The sequence below is a fragment of the Jaculus jaculus genome, chromosome 8, assembly GCF_020740685.1.
Source record: "Jaculus jaculus isolate mJacJac1 chromosome 8, mJacJac1.mat.Y.cur, whole genome shotgun sequence".
NCBI classification, from domain to species: domain Eukaryota; kingdom Metazoa; phylum Chordata; class Mammalia; order Rodentia; family Dipodidae; genus Jaculus; species Jaculus jaculus.
Genome location: NC_059109.1, coordinates 46,193,186 through 46,206,129, shown reverse-complemented (window position 1 = coordinate 46,206,129; position 12,944 = coordinate 46,193,186). Strand labels below are relative to the sequence as shown.

Sequence of the window (12,944 nt, the reverse complement as noted above, 5' to 3'; positions counted from 1 at the left end):
TTCCATTCTAGTTGCTATAGTTTATTGCATATTACATAACTGTTTTCAAAACAAAACTAAGATTCGCTAGGCTGATATAGGAGGATTGTTGTGAGTTTGAGATCAGCCTGGAGTAGAATGAGATCTTGCCTAATAAAAAAAAAAAAAGCTGGGTGTGGTGGTGCATGCCTTTAATCCCAGAGGCAGACGTAGGAGGATCACCGTGAGTTCGAGGCTACCCTGACACTACATAGTGAATTCCAGGTCAGCCTGGACTAGAGTGAAACCTTACCTCACCCCCCCCCAAAAAAAAATAATTATACTTGTGGATAGCCTAAGTTGAGGAAAGAAAATCACAAGATCTTAGGACTACATCTGGAATTGTTAAGCATTGGGGCTGGAGAGAGATAGCTCAATTGATGAAGTGTTTGCCTTACAAACACGGAGACCATGTTAAAAATGTTGGGTGCTTGCGGGCATGGTGATGCATGCCTTTAATCCCTTGGGAGGCAGAGGTAGGAGGATTGCCAAGAGTTCAAGGCCACCCTGAGACTCCTTAGTGAATTCCAGGTCAGCCTGGGCTAGAGTGAAACCCTACTTGGAAAAAACAACAACAACAAAAGAAAAAAATTAAGAGGCTAAGGTAGGAGGATCAATATGAGTTCAATCAAGGGCCAGTCTGGGCTATAGAGTGAATTCTAGGTCAGCCTGGGCTAGAGTGAGATCCTATCTCAAAGAAACAACACAAAGAAGAACTGTTAATGAGCAGGACATGGTGTCGCACACCTTTCAGCCTTTTATCCCGGTGCTCCGGAGGCAGAGGTAGGAGGATTACTGTGAGTTGTAGGCCACCCTGAGACTACATGGTGAATTCCAGGTCAGCCTGAGCTAGAGTGAGACCCTACCTAGAAAAACAAAAATACAAAAAAATTTTTTTTTATTAAACATTAAAAAGAAAACCTAGTTGACATGCAAGAGCAATGTAGGATATAAAAAATGGGCTTGGGGAAATAGCTCAGTTGGTAGAGAACTTGCCTAATACGCATGAAGCCCTAAATTCAATCCCCAGCAGCACATAAAACTGAGTGTGGTGGTATATACCTATAATCCCAACACTTGAGAGCTGGAGGCAGGAAGAGCAGAAGTTCAAAGTCATCTTTGGCTAATTCAAGGCCAGCCTGGGATACATGAAACTCTGTCTTGAGTGGAGAGGGGAGGGGAGAGAAGGGAAGGGAAGGGAAGGGGAAGTAAAAAGAAAGGGAAGGGGAGGGGAGAGGGGGAAGAAAGGGAATGGGAAGGGAAAGGGAGGAGAAGGGAAGGAAAAGAAAATAATGAAGATTGCTAAATTAATTTTTTCCCAAGGAAAATACCACTTTGAAATATATTTTGGGTCTTACAAATCATGACAAACCCCTTATGTTCATTTGCTTTGCTCTTCCATTTGGGTAAAGCAGGAAATTTCTTTTTACTTCTGCTCTATATGCACCAGTCTATTTTTACAACCAGGAAAAATAATTTTTCTTTTTTTTTATTTTTTGTTCAGTTTTTATTTATTTATTTGAGAGTGACAGACACAGGGAGAAAGACAGATAGAGGGAGAGAGAGGATGGGCGCGCCAGGGCCTCCAGCCACTGCAAACGAACTCCAGACGCGTGCGCCCCCTTGTGCATCTGGCTAACGTGGGACCTGGGGAACCGAGCCTCGAACCGGGGTCCTTAGGCTTCACAGGCAAGCGCTTAACCGCTAAGCTATCTCTCCAGCCCAGGAAAAATAATTTGTGTGTGTGTGTGTGTGTGTGTGTGTGTGTGTGTGTGTGTGTGTGTATACATGCACATGTCCTGACGTGTGTAAAGGTCAGTGTGTGTGGGGATACATTTGGACATGCACATGCCACAGCATGTGTGTAAAGGACAGAGGACAGCCTCAGGTGTTGGTCCTCACCTTCTGTCCTGATTAAAATGGGGGCTCTCATGTTTTGCTACTATAACTGCCACATTAGCTGGCCTGTAAACTTTGGGATTCTCCAGCCTGCCTCTCATTGCTAAAAGTGTGGGTACTGCTAGAATCTGCCTTTATGTGGGTTCTGGGGATCTGAACTCAGGCTTGGCACAGCAAATTCTTTCAACCACTTAGCCATCACCTAGCCCGCTATTCACTGTGTAGCGCTTGTGGCGACCTTCCTTCCTCAGCCTCCCGAGCGCTGGGAAGGAAAAGTCATTTTTGCGATCCTCACAGCTGACTGCAGGGAGACAAATGACTGCTGGATCTAAAACTGCATTGCATTTCTAGGCTGCTTTCAGATTCAGTTTGTGATGAGTTGCATGGAGCCTCTAGCTTTGCTGGTGAAAAGAGGAAAATGGCAGGCTCTGAGTAGATTGTGTTGCCTAACCAGATTAGTTAAATCACTGTCCCCAAAAATTGATTCCCTCAGTCTCTCAGCTAAGATGCTTTGGGCCAGGAGGTGTCAGGAAGGAGCAGAGGAGCAATAGCTGAATTGGTTGACACACAGCCCATCCCAGCCAGGCCTGTGGAGCCTCTGAGGAGGCTCGTAAGGGCACAGTGGTAGTCAGGACCCGAAGCTCAGGTTCAGCTGAAGTAAACCCTCCCTGTATAATTTGTGGTCCTCAAAATTGAGAACTTGACCTCCATGCCAAGGTGGTGGGCCACAGGGCACACTGTCTGCAGAAGGCTAAGGGTAGGGTGGGTAGGGTGCTGACAGAGAACATAGGTGCACCCTTCTTCACCTGGGAAGAGCAGAAGGTGGCTGCAACGTCAGCTGCCTACTCAGTGTGAAAGAGGCCTCCATTGCAGCTGCCACACCCACCTCCAAGACCCGAGACATGCTTTTGGCTCCACTCATGATGGGGACAAGATCCTCTCGTTGTTTGTGTATCCTTCAGGGTACCTGCTGCAGTACTCAGCCCAGAAAAGCAGACGGAGCATAATGGCTGCTGAGAGCGACCTGAGGACACCCCTGACTGACAGGCTCCAAGTGCAGAGATAATACCAGGCCATGTGGGACCCAGACTGATATGGAAGACCAAGGGCAGGAAAAAGCCCATCCTCAATGTGGAGGTTATGTTACACAGGGGCTCTTGCTGATCTGTCCCATCTGTCTCTGGGCCAGAATTTTGGTGTCGTAGCAATAGCTTCTAGTGGTATCATGTGCGGTGGTCAGGAGAAGAGAGTGGGAAGGAAGGTGTAACAGGTGGGTGTAGGCCAGCTGGGTGCTGTGTCAGCCTATCTTTAGACCAGGAGTTTCCTGTAGGATGGTGACTTGCCTGAGGTCATGCAACTGTGATGAGCAACGCTGTACTTCACTACCAGAAGACTCTGCCAAGAAGCCACCCTGCCAAGCAAGCGTCATGGTAATGTTTGCAGCTTTGCTTTTCAGATTCCCTGGACTTTGTCACTCAGTGGCTAGAAGAAGCTTCAGATGACCTTATGACTCAGAAGTGCAAACATGCCCTGCCAGCTGGGGGAGAGGCTGCTGGCTCTGGGGAGTTGACCCCTGTTGCTGTCCAGAATTATGCCTACTTGAAGCTTCTGAAATGGGACCACCTCCAGAGACCTTTCCCCGAGGTAGGTTCTTGTTACAGCGAGCTTCATGTTGCTGGCAGAAAACACCTGACCAAGAGCAGTTTGTGGGCAAAACGGGTTTATTTTAGCTTGCAGACTTGAGGGGAAGCTTCACAATGGCAGGGAAAACAGTGGCATGAGCAGAGGGTAGACATCACCTCTTCGCCAACATCAGGTGGACAACAGCAACAGGAGAGTGTGCCAAACACTGGCAAGGGGAAGCTGGCTCTAACACCCACAAGCTGATCCCCAACAATATACTGCTCCAGGAGGTTTTAATTTCCAATTGCCATTAGCTGGGGACCTAGCATTCAGAACATCTGAATCAACCACCACAGTTTTGCTGGGTAGTCTAACTATTCATATGTCATCCTGGGGTGCTGAACTCTTTTTTTTTTTTTTTTTTAAGAAACATGTTTTGTTTTTTAAAAATACTTTTATTTAAGCTGGGCGTGGTGGCACATGCCTTTAATCCTAGCACTTGGGAGGCAGAGGTGGGAGGATCACCGAGAGTTCGAGGCCACTCTGAGACTACATAGTTAATTCCACGTCATCCTGGACCAGAGTGAGATCCTACCTTGAAAAAAGAAAAATACACACACACACACACACACACACATTTTTTTATTTGAGCCGGGTGTGGTGGCACACTCCTTTAATTTCAACACTTGGGAGGCAGAGGTAGGAGGATTACCGACCACCCCAAGACTACAGAGTGAATTCCAGGTCAGCCTGAGCTAGAGTGAGACCCTATCTCAAAAAAAACCAAACATGGGCTGGAGAGGTGGCTTAGCGGTTAAGCGCTTGCCTGTGAAGCCTAAGGATCCCGGTTCAAGGCTCAATTCCCCAGGACCCACGTTAACCAGATGCACAAGGGGGCGCATGCGTCTGGAGTTCGTTTGTAGTGGCTGGAGGCCCTGGCGTGCCCATTCTGTTTCTCTGTCTATCTGTCTCTTTCTCTGTCTGTCACTTTCAAATAAATAAAAATAAACAAATTTAAAAAAAAAACCAAACATATATATTTAATTTGCAAGCAGAGAGAGATAGAGAGGAGACAAAGAGAATGGGCACAGCAGGGCCTCCAGCTGCTGCAAATGAACTCCAGATGCATGTGCCACTTTGTGCTTCTGGCTGTATGTGGATACTAGGGAATCAAACCTAGGCCATCAGGCATTGCAAACAAGTGCCTTAACCACTGAGCCATCTCTGTAGCCTCCAGCTACTTATTTATTTCAGAGAGGGAGAGAGAGAATGAATGAGTGTGCCAGGGCCTCCAGCTGCTGTAAACAAACTCCCCATGTATGCATGACCTTATACATCTGGCTTATGTGGGTCCTAGGGAATAGGACCTGGGTCCTTTGGCCTTACAGGCAAGTCCCTTAACCACCAAGCCATCCCTGCCTCTTTTTATTATTTTATTATTATTTATTACTATTTTATTATTATTTGGGGGGGGGGTGAGGTAGGTCTTACTCTAACCCAGGCTGACCTGGAATTCACTATGTAGTCTCAAGGTAGCCTCGAACTCAAGGTGATCCTCCTACCTCTATCTCCCAAGTGAGTGCTGGATTCGAGTCATACACCACCATGGTTGGCCCTAATTCTTCTTTTTTTTTTTTTTTTTTTTTTTTGGTTTTTCAAGGTAGAGTCTCACTCTAGCCCAGGCTGACCTGGTATTCACTTTGTAGTCTCAGGGTGGCTTCGAACTCATGGCCATCCTCCTACCTCTGCCTCCCAAGTGCTGGGATTAAAGGCGTGCACCACCATGCCCTGCTCCTCTTTTTTTTTTTTTCCTACTTCTTTTTTTAAGTGAAGTTTTCAGTGTACAAAATAATGGGCTTCATTATTATATTTTCGTACATATCATTGTACTTTGCTCATATTCAGTGCCCCTACCTTCCTGCCTATTGGTCTGTTTTCTCCTCTCAAATAGTCTTCCTTCTGCTTTCACATCATACACAAAAGTAGTTATTATACATGGATATATCCTGACTGGCCAGTGAGCTCCAGGGAGCCCCTGTCTCTGCCTCCTCAGCACTGGATTGTAAGTGCATGCCGGGACCGACCCCCAAGTTCTTGTGCTTGTGACACAAGCATCTTATAGATTAAGCCATCTTTCTGGCCTTTAGTTCATTTGTTCATTCTTTCTTTTTTAAATATTTATTTTTTCAGCAGACAGAGGGAAGACAGAAACAGAGTGAGGGAGAAAGTGTGGGTAAACCAGGACCTCTTGCCCTTGCAGATGCACTCCAGATGCATGCACCACTCTGTGTACCTGGCTATGCGTGGGTACTGGGGAATTGAACCTAGGCTGGTAGACTTTGCAGGCAAGCTCCTTTAACCCATGAGCCATTTCCCAGTCCCTCTACCAGTTCTTAAAGTTCATTTCATGAACCTGTAAAAAGTCAGGTCTGATGAGGCTTCTACCCAGTCTTCCGGCTGTTCTTTCCCTCACCCCCTCCACCGGGTCTCTGGTGGGACAGGACCATGGCTTTCACACGTGAGAAGCAATCATAGTGAGCCTCTCACTGACTGCCTTTCAGGGCTGTAGATTGCTGTATGTCTTATTCTGTTTGCTTGCCAGTTTTTGCAGTCTTTATTCACTTACGAGGCTTGGTTTTTTTTGGTGGTCTGGAGTTTGAACTTGGGGCCTTAGGTCTGTTAGGCAAGCAACTCTGAGCCATGCCCCCAGATAGTTAAGTCAGGATTTCACTCTTTCTCAGGCTGGCCTTGAATTTTTATTTTATTTTACTTATTTATTATTATTGTTGTTGTTGTTGTTTTGAGGTAGGGTCTTGCTCTAGTCCAGCCTGGCCTAGAATTCCCTCGGTAGTCTCAGGCTGGCCTTGAATTCACAATGATCCTCCTACCTCAGCCTCCCGACTGCTGGGATCCAAGGTGTGCGCCACCATGCCCAGTATCTTAGCAATCCTCTTGACTCAGTCTTCTGGTGCTGGGATTCCAGGTTAGATCGCCAAGCCCGCCTCATTTATCAGTTCTCGAGAGTCCAGTCTGTGCTGTGTGCACCCTCCATTGCTGTGAGGGGTTGCGTCCTCGTTTGTGGAGACTGAGAAGGGCATCACAAAACTTGGAGATTCCCTTTCAAAACTGAAGAGTCCTTGACAAACCGGGAGGAATACTTTACCCCAGCTCCGTTCTCATTACCCTTGCCTTTCTACCGCTGCAAGTCCTAAGTGAGCAGTATGTGACCAATCGTTTTCATCTTTCAAGTAGGCCTGCAAAGTAGGGTTTTCCATTTGCATAGCCCTCAGAGTTAGACTTGCCTGGGGTAAACTACTCTGAAGCAATGGAGCCTGGATTTACACACACATGCCCACCTCAGCTCGTTAGTAAGTGTGGCCATGCTTTTCTCTGCAGGAGGAGCACTGAGATGGAGCAGAGCTCACTCACACAAGGCTACCCTGTAGCTCTGAAATCAGTCTCAGAAATACCGAAAGGCACCCAGAGGCAAGTGGGAGGCTGCAGCCCCACTGCCCCCTGCTGGCCAACATGAGCCTTTGCTGAGCTGTGACCGCTTGTTTTCATTGCAGACAGTGTTGATGGACCAGGCTCGGTTCCAAGAGCTCCAGCTCCAGGTAGAGCAGCTGACCATCCTGGGGGCTGTGCTGCTGGTCACGTTCAGCACAGCAGCCCCGGGAATTACTTGCAAGGCTGACTTGGCTGAGAAACTCAAGATGATCGTGAAGATCCTGCTAATGGATATGCATCTACCGTAAGTGGCTGGGGTCCCTGGAGTAAGTGGACCTTTAGTGTATGGGTGGAAGCAGTGGGTGACAGAGAACAAACACACTAGGATAGAATCTTCCAGTGCAAGGCCACCGTCCAGGAGCTGAGAAACGACTTGTTCACCTGGTGAAGGTTGCAGCCTGGGACTAGTTCATTCATGCCTGTGGGTCACAGTTAGAGTAAACTACAGGGTTAGCAAAGCTTCAGCCCTGTTTTCACAGTTGTGATGAGGACCCCACAGTAAGTTCATCTTCTATGGACTAGTGTATGCTTGCATACCAAACTGACATGCAAAGCTCAGAAGTTGGCAAGCACGGCGTGGTGGCACACACCTTTAATCCCAAGCACTTGTGAGGCAGGAGTAGGAGTAGGCAGGAGTTTGAGACTACCTTGAGACTACATAATGAACTCCAGATCAACCTGGGCTAGAGCAAAACCCTACCTCAAAAAAAAAAAAAAAAAAAAAAAAAAACAAATAAAATAAAAATAAATAAATAAATAAAAGCTCACAAGTTGGAACTTACCTATATTTGGGAGGGTTTTTTCTTTTCTTTTCTTTTTTGGCTGTTCATTTATTTATCTATTTATTTTAGAGAGAGAGAGAATGAGTATGCCAGGACCCCTTGCCACTGCAAACAAACTCTAGATGCATTTACCACTTTGTGCATCTGTCTTTACATGGGCACTGAGGAACCTTGACTGGCAGGTTTTGCAAGCAAGTGCCTTTAACCTCTGAGCCATCTCCCCAGTCCTGGGTGTGTATGTGTGTATTTTGTTTGTTTGTTTGCTTTTTGTTTTTCAAGGTAGGGTCTCACTCTAGCCCAGGCTGACCTGGAATTCACTGAGGAGTCTCAGGGTGGCCTCGAACTCACAGCAATCCTCCTGCCTCTGCCTCCTGAGTGCTGGGATTAAAGGTGTGCGCCACCACGCCCAGCGTGTGTGTGTATTTTAAGCAAGAAGTCATTCTATACCAAACTCATGACAACCCTCTTACATCAGTATCCTGTGTGCTGGTATTGTAGGTGAGCACCACCATGCCTTGCTGGGATTTACCTGTATTTAATGTGTCCTAATAACTTCAACCCTATTCTTATTCAATTAAAAAAATACCTTGGGAGGGTTGGAGAAATGGCTCAATGGTTAAAAGTGCTTGCTTGCAAAGCCTGACAACCCAGGCTGAATTCCCTAGTGTGCATGTAAACCCAGATACACAAAGTAGCATTTGCATCTGGAATTTCTTTGCAATGGTGAGAGGCCCTATTGTGCCCATTCTCTTTTTGTCTCTCTATGTCTGTCTTTCCTTTCTCTCTATATCCCTGTCTCTCTCTCTTTCTGCTTGAAAATAAATAAGTAGGAGCCAGATGTGGTGATGCGCACCTTTAATCCCAGCACTCAAAAGGTAGAGGAAGAAGGATTGCTGTGGATTCAAAGCCAGGGTGAGTTCCAGGTCAGCCTTGGTAGAGTGAAACCCTACCTGGAAAAACCCAAAACACCACCCTGGTGCAGGAGAGATGGCTCGGTGGGATAAAGCACTCACCGTGCTACATGAGCACCTGAGTGCAATGCCCAGCAGCCGGGTAAGTGTGAGGCGTGAAGGCGCCTGCCTGTAATCCCGGAGCTAGTGAGCTCTGCTGGGGAAGCCAACTGACTAGACCAGCCTGTTGGTGAGTTCTGGATTCAAATGAGAAACCTTGTGCTAACGATAAGCAAGTTGCAGAGCGATAGAGAAGTCAACCTCTGGCCTCTATGTACATGAGCCCACATGCACACGTTATACATACAAATATGCACATTCAAAAGTAAAAACTATCCGGGCATGGTGGCGCACACCTTTAATCCCAGCATTCGAGAGGCAGAGGTAGGAGGATCTCTGTGAGTTCGAGGCCATCCTGAGACTCCATAGTGAATTCCAGGTCAGCCTGGGCTAGAGTGAGACCCTACCTTGGAAAAAAAAAAAAAAAAGGTAAAAAATACTGGTTTCACAACCAACTGGGAGTAAAAACACAACCTTGGAAGAAACCAGCATGACCAGTAACTGGGCCCCACATCAGTTAGTTGCTTTAAGCTGTGGCTTTTGCAAGAGAAAGGCCACAGAAGAAACAGACTCTCTTCCTCAGAGGTGTCCCCATAGGAACCAAAGGTTCCTGTCCTTTGCATATTACTTGTAGGCACATCTAATCCATGGCCCATGGGCCACGTGTGTACCCATCACAAAACCTTTCTTTCCTTCTTTCTTTCTTTCTTTTTGGAAAGGAATGATTCCTTTCTTTGTTGAGGTTAATATAAAGAAATATAAGTTCAGTTTAATTTTATGATATAGTTAAGACTATAATTTGGGGGCTGGAGATATGGCTTAGTGGTTCAGGTGCTTGCCTGCAAAGCCAAAGGACCTTGGTTTGGTTCCTCAGAACCCACGTAAGCCAGATACACAAGGAGGCATGTGCATCTGAAGTTCGTTTACAGGGTTGAAAGGCCCTGGGACAGCTATTCTCTCTCTCTACCTGCCTATTTCTGTATCTATCTCTCTCTCAAATAAATAAATAAAAAAGAATATAATTCATGTGAGGAGGGCACTATGCTAGATCTTTCCAAGACATAGAACTGAAAACCACATGGCATTCTCAAGGAGCTTAAATATGATAGGAGAAATATATATGTAAAAAGAAGAGTAAAATGTAAGGCCAACTAAGTACAAGATAATCAGAAGCCAATAGAAAAGTTCAATTCTAATTTGGATTTCCGGAAAAAAAAAATACGGTGGACATGGCACTTGGCCTAAGTTTTGAGTAATACCATAATGTTTACTAGGTTTATTTATGTAAATTATATTTTGTAAAATATGGAAACATATACCCACATACTAACTAGGTACCAATTTATGTGTACATGCATATATGTATGTGTAGGTTTGTATGTCACAAAATATATTTTTACAATATTTTATTTATTGAGAAAGATAGCAAGAGAAAGAGACAGAGAGGAAGTATTGACATGCCAGGGCCTACTGCCTCCGCATGCGCCACTTAGTGTGTGTGATTTAACGTGTGTACTAGGGAATTGAACCCTGGCTGTCAGGCTTTGCAAGTTAAGTGCCTTTAACCACTGAACAATTTCCCAAGCCCCTAAATACTTTTATTTATTTATTTCCAAGCAGATATAGGTAGAGATTAGAGAGAAGAGAGAAAATGGGCATGCCAGGGCCTCATCCTGGTACTACAGGGTGAGTCCCAGGTCAGCTTGGGCTAGAGAGAGATCCCACTTTGGAAAAAAATAAATAAAATAAAAACATAATGAAGGCTACAGAGAAGGCTCAGTAGTTAAAGACGCTGGCAAAGCCTGCTGGCCTGGGTTCAATTCTCCAGCATCTATGTAAAGCCATTTGTGGGCTAGACTCTTGCAGCAGCAAGAGACCCTGTCAAAGTAGGTGAGCACTGGTAACTCCTCAGCCCTCCAAACATACACCCACAGATACACATGCAAATGAATTCATGAAAGAAACAAGCCGGGCGTGGTGGCGCACGCCTTTAATCCCAGCACTTGGGAGGCAGAGGTAGGAGGATTGCTGAGAGTTCACCCTGAGACTCCAGAGTGAATTCCAGGTCAGTCTGGGGCTAGAGTGAGACCCTACCTCAAAAAACTAACTAACAAACATAGGAGGAGTTGGTTTTTTTGGTGATTTTTTTTTGGGGGGGGGTTGGTTTCCAAAGTAGGGTCTCACTCTAGCCCAGGCCTGGAATGTACTATGTAGTCTCAGGGTGACCCATGGGGATGTTGTGACAGTGTGCGACAGTACACATGACTTTTTTTTTTTTTTTTAATTTAATTTTATTTATTTATTTGAGAGCGACAGACACAGAGAGAAAGACAGGTAGAGGGAGAGAGAGAGAATGGGCGCGCCAGGGCTTCCAGCCTCTGCAAACGAACTCCAGACACGTGCACCCCCTTGTGCATCTGGCTAACGTGGGTCCTGGGGAATCGAGCCTCGAACCAGGGTCCTTAGGCTTCACAGGCAAGCGCTTAACCGCTACGCCATCTCTCCAGCCCTTTTTTTTTTTTTTTTTTGGTAACTTGATTGCATGGATCCTAAGTGTGAACTTGGAGATGACAACATCATGCAGTAGTGTCACTGTGCTGGGCATGAACATGTCAGTGCTGTGAATTCTCTAGCAATGGCCCCCTCAGCGTGGCCCTGTTAGATGACGCTATGGTTTACAGCACACCAGGTTGTTTGAACGACTGTAGCAAAGCCATGCATGTGACAAGGCCCGATGCAGAGATTCCTAGGAAGTACCCCATGCACTCATCCTTGCAGAATGAAGGATTTGACTGCTGAGCTTGCTCCAAGCGTGGCTGGGGTCAGTCTGGCTGTTAAGAGGGCTGCACAAAGCTGGTAGCAGCATTGAGCCCCAGCCTTGCTCACTTATTCCCCAGAAAGACTGTTAGTTTGCAGCTAATACATTCTAAATAGTAAACAGTAGATATTGTTTTAAATAGCTGAAAATAGCTGGGCATGGTGGTCTGTGCCTTTAATCCTAGCACTCAGGAGGCAGAGGTAGGAGGACCACTGTGAGTTCAAGGCCTATAGAGTGAATTCCAGGTCAGCCTGGGCTAGAGTAAGACCCTACCTCAACAAACAAAACAAAAACGCCAATCTTGGTTACATAGTCAAATTGAAGCTAGTTCTAGGTGAGATCTAGTCTCAAAGAAACAAAAGGAAGGAAGGGAAGGAGGGAGGAAGAGAGTGGAGGGGAGGGAAAGGAAGGGAAGAGAGAGGAAAGGAGGAAGAAGGAAGAAGGAAGGAAGGAAAGAAGGACGGGAAAAAAGCCAGGTGTGGTGGCGCACGCCTTTAATCCTAGCACTCAGGAGGCTGAGGTAGGAAGATCACCATCAGTTCAAGGCCAACCTAGGTCCTAGAGTTTCCAGTTCCCCTGAGCTAGAGTGACACCCTACTTTGAAAAACCAAATAAATGAATAAATAAATGCCCAAAGGTATGAAAGAACATCAAATTTAATTTTTTTTTCCATGCCTGTTCCGTAACTACCAGAATTTTGGGTTCTTGTGTATTCCTCACAAAAAGTGTCTCAAGATAGTCATAAGTCAGTTCCAAGTGCATTTCATCACATTAACTAGCAAGTTGTGCTTTGGATCATTGGTTCTAGTATAATCTGAACTGGTCCCCTCCCACAGTCCTGTGTGGTGGAGGGAGGGAAGGAAAGTCTTCCCTAGGCAGTGCACACACCCTTGGCGGTGAGGGAGCAGAAAGAAAGCCACACAAAACCTCCTGCGAGCGGTGGCTCTTGTCGGGACAGGGCAGGATACGTATGTTATATTCATGGCCTCTTTTCCTCTGGGTTCTCTGTTTCAGCTCCTTCCATTTAGAGGATGCCCTAACTTCCATTGGGGAGAAAGTGTGCCTGGAGGTGAGCAGCTGCCTCTCCCAGTGTGGGGCCTCCCCATTCTCCGTGGACAAGGAGATTGCTCTCAAGGGCCAGATCCTGGCCGTGGCCAGTCTTGATGACCCCCTTCGCCGGATCATGGGTATGTGTAGAGCGAAATGTGCAGCAGGCACATGCCCTCTGAGGGGCTGAGAGTAGGCCATGCTTAATAAATGTGGGAGGGGTTGATGGGTGAGAGAGTG

At 46.3% G+C, this 12,944-nt stretch overlaps 1 protein-coding gene across 2 annotated transcripts in view; it reads left to right on the top strand.

Moving 5' to 3' along the window:
* Tcp11l1 (t-complex 11 like 1) overlaps positions 1 to 12,944 on the top strand; it is a 41,847-nt gene that overhangs the window by 22,791 nt on the left and 6,112 nt on the right. For both annotated transcript variants that reach the window (XM_045157771.1, XM_045157772.1), the window contains exons 7-9: positions 3,374 to 3,561; positions 7,110 to 7,291; positions 12,672 to 12,844. In XM_045157771.1, coding sequence (XP_045013706.1) covers positions 3,374 to 3,561; positions 7,110 to 7,291; positions 12,672 to 12,844 — 543 coding nt within the window. The remainder of the gene's footprint in view (positions 1 to 3,373; positions 3,562 to 7,109; positions 7,292 to 12,671; positions 12,845 to 12,944) is intronic.